The sequence below is a fragment of the Amia ocellicauda genome, chromosome 9 (assembly GCF_036373705.1).
Source record: "Amia ocellicauda isolate fAmiCal2 chromosome 9, fAmiCal2.hap1, whole genome shotgun sequence".
NCBI lineage: Eukaryota > Metazoa > Chordata > Actinopteri > Amiiformes > Amiidae > Amia > Amia ocellicauda.
In genome coordinates, this window is record NC_089858.1 from 24,890,211 (window position 1) to 24,898,241 (window position 8,031).

The 8,031-nt window shown below is 37.5% G+C and overlaps 1 protein-coding gene across 2 annotated transcripts; it reads left to right on the plus strand.

Annotated features, from left to right (window-relative positions):
• Window positions 1-4,178: 4,178 nt before the first annotated feature.
• clec3a (C-type lectin domain family 3, member A) lies at window positions 4,179-7,787 on the plus strand. 2 transcript variants are annotated; one of them, XM_066713826.1, is made up of 3 exons: window positions 4,179-4,429; window positions 4,916-4,996; window positions 6,926-7,787. In XM_066713826.1, exons 1-3 carry the CDS (start codon window positions 4,321-4,323, stop codon window positions 7,321-7,323), a joined length of 588 nt encoding a protein of 195 aa, XP_066569923.1. In that variant the 5' UTR covers window positions 4,179-4,320; the 3' UTR covers window positions 7,324-7,787. The 2 variants fall into 2 exon arrangements, with proteins under 2 accessions (XP_066569923.1, XP_066569921.1); XM_066713824.1 differs by having other exon boundaries at window positions 4,185-4,429; window positions 4,910-4,996; window positions 6,926-7,786.
• Window positions 7,788-8,031: the final 244 nt, after the last annotated feature.

Here is an 8,031-nt window from a genome sequence, read left to right on the forward strand (position 1 = left end):
TTTAAGATACTTGAGATGCTTAGGTTCACAGGCAGAGCTGCACATTGAGCTACAAGTGACAGGTAGGGGTTAATGCAAAGGCTATATTCTTCTCTCTGTGTTGGAAGTTGTTTTTTAACACTGACATTAGTTATTCATTATTGTGAAAATATAATCGTAGAATGAAATTTCTTCAATTTAGTTTGCATTACTTTTCCAGTAACAATAGCTCAAATGTATAAAATTACTTTTGAATAGCATTTGTTTTGATAGAAGGATATGAATGATATAACCTATTATTCCTTCTAATTCACTAAAAGGAGAGTACTGTGAGACATTGGAAAAGTGTCTGAAATTAACAACCTGATTTATATTAAACATTGTTCTCATTTATCTATTGAATGTAACAATGTGAACAACATGTTTGAGCTTTTGTTAAAAAAATGCATACAGCTTGCATTTTAAAAGAAAAATATGCCACCTATTCAATCAGAAGAAAATCAATTTCTCAACCTAGGAAGTTATCTAACACACCTGCAGGTTTCCATACTAAGAACTGGTTACAGATACATAATACACTGTATATCTGATGTGTAACTAGTGACTTATCTGCAACATAGATATGCTAAAGATGCACCCTACCCAGCCAAACCACATGAATGAGAAATGGCAAAATTTTGTATGATAAATTACACATTTGTGTCCACTTATTTTTAACTGTAGCAAATACATGTTTTTACTGTAAAGTAATAGTGGGGCTTGGTTTTATCTGCCAAACCAGAAAAGTTATACTGCAAAAAATACTTTTTGTGTAAAAGGATCCCAGAACAAAATGAAATAACTGAACAGTAAATGTATGCTGCTACTCACTTTAAACATTACAGCAAATGTTATGGATATGTAGATGCTGAGATCTTGCATGGCTTTATATGTTAACAGGGTTTGGAGCCAGGACAACATTTTATAGAGACATAGAGAAGGAGTTTACATTTTGCAGTTACAACAGAAGGCTGTGTTTTTACAGGCAATATAAAACCTGCAATCCTGGGATGCATAGATCAATGCCTAAAACGCCATTATAAAGCCTCTATAAACAGTAACTTGCTACTGAGCATCAGTGCTATAAAGTTAATTCGTCCCAGTTTACCAATTATTTCTGCTACAACTGAAGAACAAATGCCTGGTCTCCACAAGTGTGTATGCAAGTTACTTCCACTTTTTCAGCTGCTTTTTACATTCCCTCTTAAATGAGACAACCATATAATGGCTTATTTCTCTTTGTAGCACAAGGGATATCATAAAGACCATTAACATTCATTCAAGATCATTAAATAGCAGCCCTCTTTCCGAAAATATATTCAGACCCAGGGAGAATAATGCAGTTAATAGAACTGAGAGGTTTTATTTTAGCAGTAAAATAAGCAATAGCCCTTCAATAATGTATATATGCTTATAACGGCACAATTGCAATATATATACTGCCTGAAAGGAGAGGAAGATCTGTCCTCAAAAATCAGCACAGAGAAGTAGTAATCAAATCTGTCGGCACAAGGATTATCTAACTAGAGTGATTAGATTTTCCCCTGCAGCTCCAGCTATGAGGTCTGGCACAGTGATGTTATTTTGTTAAATTGATTAGTTGCAGCTGTGCAGCACTAATGGTTGGCTGTGTATTATTTCCTACAAACCTTATCCCCCCCAAACAACCCCAGAAATCCATAGAAGCTGGAGGAAGTATTCAACAGGTACTGCTTGTAACACCTGTGTGAAGACAGGTTAATCACAAAGATATTAACAGGCCTACAGTTGTCATATGTTCTGGTTGTGTTATAGTGGGTCTTAGATGCCTACTGCTTAGGCTGCCAGCAATAAAAGATACTGCACAGTGAACAGTTTAGTGCTGCCATTCATTTTCATATACCTGTTCATTTGGAGGAAATCTGTTTACATTTCTATTACTTATATTCTTTCCTGGTCATATTTAATGTGAATCACACATTGCAACAGTACTGTAATATCATAATGAACACCATCAAATGGCAAAAATGTAAAATACACACATGGACAAAACACTTCGTAGTAATTATCAAAAAATAAGTATTCTTGTACTGATCGAATTATATATAATTTGGCAGGAGCTGGATTTGAATTTCCTTTGAGGTTTTGAAATAGCTATTTAGGAAACAATGACATCTAGTGGTCCTGTTCAAGGTTTCCAAGACAAAATGGTCTAGTGACTAAAGGCCACGCAAGGTAGTGCAAGGGAATATTTACAAAAGAACATTCCAGACTCCCCTCTTATTCATTCAATGTTACCCACAGAACAGCTAATTTTTCTTGTGTTCACGGCACACAAATAAACACACACGAAATGCTGTATTTGGCTCCCATACCTTCCTGTTCTGAATACTGCTTTTAGACGCAGAGACTGCCATTGCCCTCTCGGACACAACTCCATCCCTCTGGCCGAACCTGTGCGTCAACAAGCATTACTCTCTGAGACAAAGGGTTAGTCACTGTGATGGCGCTGGAGAAAGCATGGAATTAAATACTGCTTTAATACTACATCAGTTTTGGATATCTTTCCAAGTCATTATATATATATATATATATATATATATATATATATATATATCGTACATATAAAGTATTGCTTATAACACTGTACCGTTCATTCCTTTTAACTCTGCCTCGCTGAAGTTGGAACACCCTCCCTGTGCTTTGACATTCTGCAGTTCAAAGCTTGCTCTATATGACCAAAAAGACAATTGTGACCTTGTTCCTCTACCATCCAAGATGACAGACATAGTGCTCTCTCACAGACTTAGTCCTTTGGTCTAACTGAAGCAGTACAGTGGAAAAGGCTTTACTCAAATCAAACCAGAATTCAGGCTCCACACTGCAATGGCTCGTGTATGTATAGAACCAAAAGAAGAACGTTAAATAAATCTGTTACTAATGCTGTGCAAAGCAACAAGAGGTGACACACATCTTAATAACAGTCCCCAAACTGCTTGTGGGCAGCCCTTATGAAAACAGCACTGTGTTCCTTCCATGTCCTCTTTTAGTGCTCGTTTCTAAATAGAGTGTGAGTGCTAGCCGGGTCAATGCTATCCTTCTCTGCTATCAACAAACCCTCTTTTCACAGAACCTAAAAACACTACAGAAAGTTTTGGTGTAGTGACATTACTGGAAAAATACTGAATACACTCTTTACCTACCTGAAGACTTGACATCTCTTATTTTAAATTTCTGAATAAAAGAGAATATGAAAATTATATCCACATATGGAAACGGTGTATTAGATTTGAATGTGGCTAATAAACTTTATGCAGTTTTGTTTGTTGGTTTGTAGTATATCCTTTATAGCTTTATAGTTATGCTATAGGCAAACTGCAAACAAATCTGTAATAAAATATGAAATTTTTAGAGCTGCAACAGATGGCAGACAAAGTTGCACTGTAAAACGTTACAATTATACATCTCATTGTACTGAAAAGAGAAACACACAAAACAATATTTTGCGTCCTCAACAGGACATCAACAATGAAAGGGATCCAACACATGGCATGATTCTTGAATCACATCATAATATTTATATGCTTTTGGAAATAATAAAAGTGGTATTAAATGGTTGGATGAAGGAGATATGCTCTACTAATATCACTGCTCAAGGTAAGCTCCTTTTAATAAGACATTCACCCAAACAAAATGTATGCTTTTCTTCCGGCTTATATTCACACATTTATTATCCAAGCAACAAAACCAAAACCTGAACAGCTGAAGACATGCACTAAATATCTACAGGCAATAGGCCAAATAAACCATCCAAAAAAATCCAATGAAAGAAAATGCAATCTGGGTGGAATTAATCAGAACAAGTAAGTGTGCAAGTGTTTTTCATCCAGTTAATGCCTGTCTGAACATTTCAGTTTTTTTTTTAAGCAGAAGCCAAAACACTGTAAGCACACACATATTTAATGTTTGTAGTGGATGGATGAGCATTGGCCGAATCTCTCAGTGTACTGTAGTTGCTGAATAAAAGCATTCCTTGTGTAGTGAGTAAGAAAGTGGCTAAATACACAGCGTGCAGGCCCAGGTAAATATTTAAGCATGGAAGGGAGTGAGACTTAAAAACAGCAGGCTCTCTGTGTTCAGTCACCCCAGAAGCATTTCAATTAATTCTCCCAAAAAAGTTACACATGCTGCCAGCCAATGACATTGGGTCCCTGAATGGACATACAGTCAGCCCATATTTAGTGAGTTATGCAAACGTTATCATGGGCTATTGAGTGAAATAAAGTGAGTTTCAACGTTTCGATTGAGCAGGAGCTAAAAAGCATGGCTCGGACAGCTTTACTTTTCCTTCTGGTTCTCAGCACGGTCCTACCGAACCGAGGGTCTGGACAACCATCGCGATCGAGGAAAGCCCCCCGAGCCAGACAAAGCGGTAACACATTTAAAGCAACTTTCATCTAAAGCTCTGCATGTCAATGGTAGTGCTAAAAATAGAGGAGGAGTTCCCAGCTTCAGCTCAGACTCTTCATCTGGGTTTCCATCCATCTGTGTGCTAAAAGTACAGAATTAACTCTACTGTTATTTAACAATGTATGATTTTTTTTTTGTAGCAGTTCATCTTAAAATTGTGTGATTGTAAATCATACTAGAATTTGACCCTGAAGATCCCAAACTGTGTATTAAACACTGGTGTGTTGAGTGTGGATTGTCTATAAGGTGTAAGTGGGTGACCACCAAAGAATAGTCTTATGAATATTCATAATTGTATTTCAGTTACTATAGGGACTGTTGCTAAAGGTGTACATTTTAGGGATAAGATCTTCTATTTATGATGATTTTAATTTTGATAGGGCTCAACATGGAAAAATAAAAACTTTTACCTTTACCTGGTCTTCTTTCTTCTCGATTTGAGATGTAGGAGACGATGACTTGAAGTCGCAGATCAACAAGCTGTGGCAAGAAGTGAACTCACTGAAGGAAATGCAAGCCCTCCAGACAGGTGAGCTGGAGTCTTCCTCCTTAACCCGGCAAGAGAAAAATGGTGTGAAGCAGCAGAAACATCTGGTGTGAATAAAGTTAAATCAAAAGGCTTGTGCTTTAATATGGATATCAGAGAAGTTTTATTTATTTATTTGTATTACATTTTGTAAAACTGTCAAGCACCTTCATGGTACTGCCATTCAGAAAACAGCTGAGCATAAAACAGGAAAACAAGTTAAATTGTGAAAATACAAAGTCAGACTTTTTGGAACAGAAATCAAAAAAGGTCACTATTGTTCCTGTTATACTGAGCAGCCGGCATCGGTTAAGAAGCCAATTCATTATTCAAAGCCAAGCTGGTGTCTGTATGTAGATTTAGTGTAGCAACATGATTTACAATTACATTTTCATCCAGAGGCTTATAGCAGGACTCAGAATGTGGAATGAGTTCAGGTGGCTAAAGGCCAGACAATTTCTGCACTGCCAGTTGTTATGTATTATAGATATGGTGCAGTTAAGGGGCCATGTAATGCTAAAGCTATTTAATCTATTTTTATTATTCACTGGTGGACACACTGAAATGGGTGGGAGCATCCTGCCAAACAGAACAACATCAGGAGGGGAGAAAAGGGAGAGTTGCGACTTCAAAAATAGTGTTGGTTTTCAACACTGTGTATCTGCAGAGCAAGTTACAGGGAGGGAGAAGACGGACATCAGTCCGAGAAGTCCTGATGGATTTCTGCAAAATACAAACCAAACAAGTGCTGCCATATGCCTTAAGGAATCCTGCAAATAATGGGAATGGGTCTGCTTGTTAAATAAAGAGGATGTCCTAAGGGCTCAAAGAAGATGCTTTGGAAGATTCTAGAATGATTTTAGTGTCCAAACTCCTGCAGGATACTCTACGTGTCTTATGGAATTCGTTTCACAGAATCATATAGGATTTTAAAAAGAGAGAGAGACACAAATGTGTAGTTCTTTTAGAGTTTTATATGTGGTTCCTTGTCGGTTAACAAACAGATAAGTGCCGTAATCAGCCTAGATCTTGAGCACTAAACACAGTACAGGTCCTGGATCCAGTTAAATCGAAATGACACAGATGTTGTGTCACCAGCAGGGGTCACTGTCTTCTCTGTCTAAAGTAAAACCCATCTAAAAATAAAGCTGCTAAATTAAAAACATTACAGACATCATTACACACTGGGAACTGATGACAGAATGGGGAGATTTGTAATACAACTATGTTTGTTTAGTGGCAACTTTATTGTGGCAGAATATACATGCCAAAATGGACTCATAATATTGGCATACCTCAAACAGGTCCTGTATCTGCCCGTGAATGAGGACTGTTGCAGAAATAATAAATTCCAATATTGTCCAATACTTCAGTTTAACTATTTCTACTAGATGGAAAAGCAGCAGTGATACTGTGTAGGCTTCATGATGAAAGAGCTTCCTTATTTTCTGGAAATTATATATATTTTTTAGCTCTGGATAAATGTTTATATACATCTTCAGCAAGACTGATGCTCTTAAAATGACACTACGGCAATTTTGTCTGGGCCCCTTTGGTTTTCAAAACACCGGCCTTGTTTTGCTCACGTTTGTACCAGTGGCTATAATTATTGACAGAAAAAATATTCCTTTGAATTAATTGAATCAGTTAATTCTGAGCACGTCTTCGTCTAACAGCATGGGGAATATGGGATCAAATGAAAGGGTACATATTACAACCAGGCATAACACTAGTATATAAAAAAAAAAAAAAAGATACATAATACATGAGGTAACTCATAAATACTTCCATTTTCATATTTTCTTCATTCATATTGCATATATTAGTATGAATTTGCAGGATGTTTCCTGTGTGCTATCGCCCACGCAGATCAGACAAATTGGGAAGAGAATTCAGCAAATGCTAAAAGTGTGTGTGTAACTCTAATTTCAGTATGCCTGCGTGGCACAAAGGCTAACAGAAAGTGTTACCTGACCATCGACGAACCCAAGCACTACCATGAAGCCAATGAAGACTGCATTGCTCAAGGAGGGACCCTGGCCATCCCCAGAGACCTCAATGAAAACAACGACCTGCAGGAGTATGCCAAGAGGAGCTCGCCTGGATCCAAGGAGTTCTGGATTGGAGTTACAGATATGGTGAAAGAAGGCCAGTACGTGGACGTGAACGGCATGCCCATCAGCTACTTCAACTGGGACCGGTCCAAGAGACAGCCCACAGGGGGCAAGAGAGAGAGCTGTGTGATGCTCTCACTGAGCACCCAGGGGAAGTGGCACGACGAGGTGTGCCGCAGTGTGAAAAAGTACATTTGTGAATACCTCATCCCTTAACTGACACTCCACAAACAGGAGTTTTCAGTCCCGTGCTCTAATGTCTAAAAATTAAAAAGATTTGGAGGAAAACAAAATCTCAGGTGTTTTGAGTTTTTAAACCCCCAAAACACACAGCTTTTCTTTAAATAAGTGTTTAAATATCTAACTTGGTTGCGCTAAGTCCCACTTAATAAACTAGTAAATGAGTAAATACGGTGATATAAAGTTAAAGTGTAACCTGAACAAATATTTTTAGAGAGGGGAATATGCTTGGTTTAACCACTGATAAAATATTGAAACTGTTGCATAGACTGAAAATGTACGCACAGAAAACACAACCTGACCTTGTTAACGCTACACCGTAGAGTTAGTTTACTGCAGTAAAGGTCTGATGACGTGTTTTTTTTTTTAACTCAGGTTCAATAACTTTATAACTTTTTTGAAATGCGTTTTTCTGGATTTTTTTGTTGTTATTCTGTCTCTCACTGTTAAAATACACCTACCATAAATTATAGACTGATCATTTCTTTGTCAGTGGGCAAACGTACAAAATCAGCAGGGAATCAAAAACTTTTTTCCCCTCACTGTATGTATATGACACAAATGTGTTATTGCCTTTCCAAAATTCACCAGCAAGGTAAGCCTCAGTCTCCAGTCAGTCCATTCAACCCCACCTGCTCTTCATGTATGTATGGATATGATGTTATCTAGTATTACCGAATAAAT

Excerpts from the sequence above, each read along its gene's own strand:
- clec3a (XM_066713824.1), top strand. The coding sequence starts at position 4,321 with ATGGCTCGGACAGCTTTACTTTTCCTTCTGGTTCTCAGCACGGTCCTA. Across the intron at positions 4,430-4,909 it reads CCCCCGAGCCAGACAAAGCG|ATGTAGGAGACGATGACTTG; the intron begins GTAACACATTTA and ends TCTCGATTTGAG. Across the intron at positions 4,997-6,925 it reads AATGCAAGCCCTCCAGACAG|TATGCCTGCGTGGCACAAAG; the intron begins GTGAGCTGGAGT and ends CTCTAATTTCAG.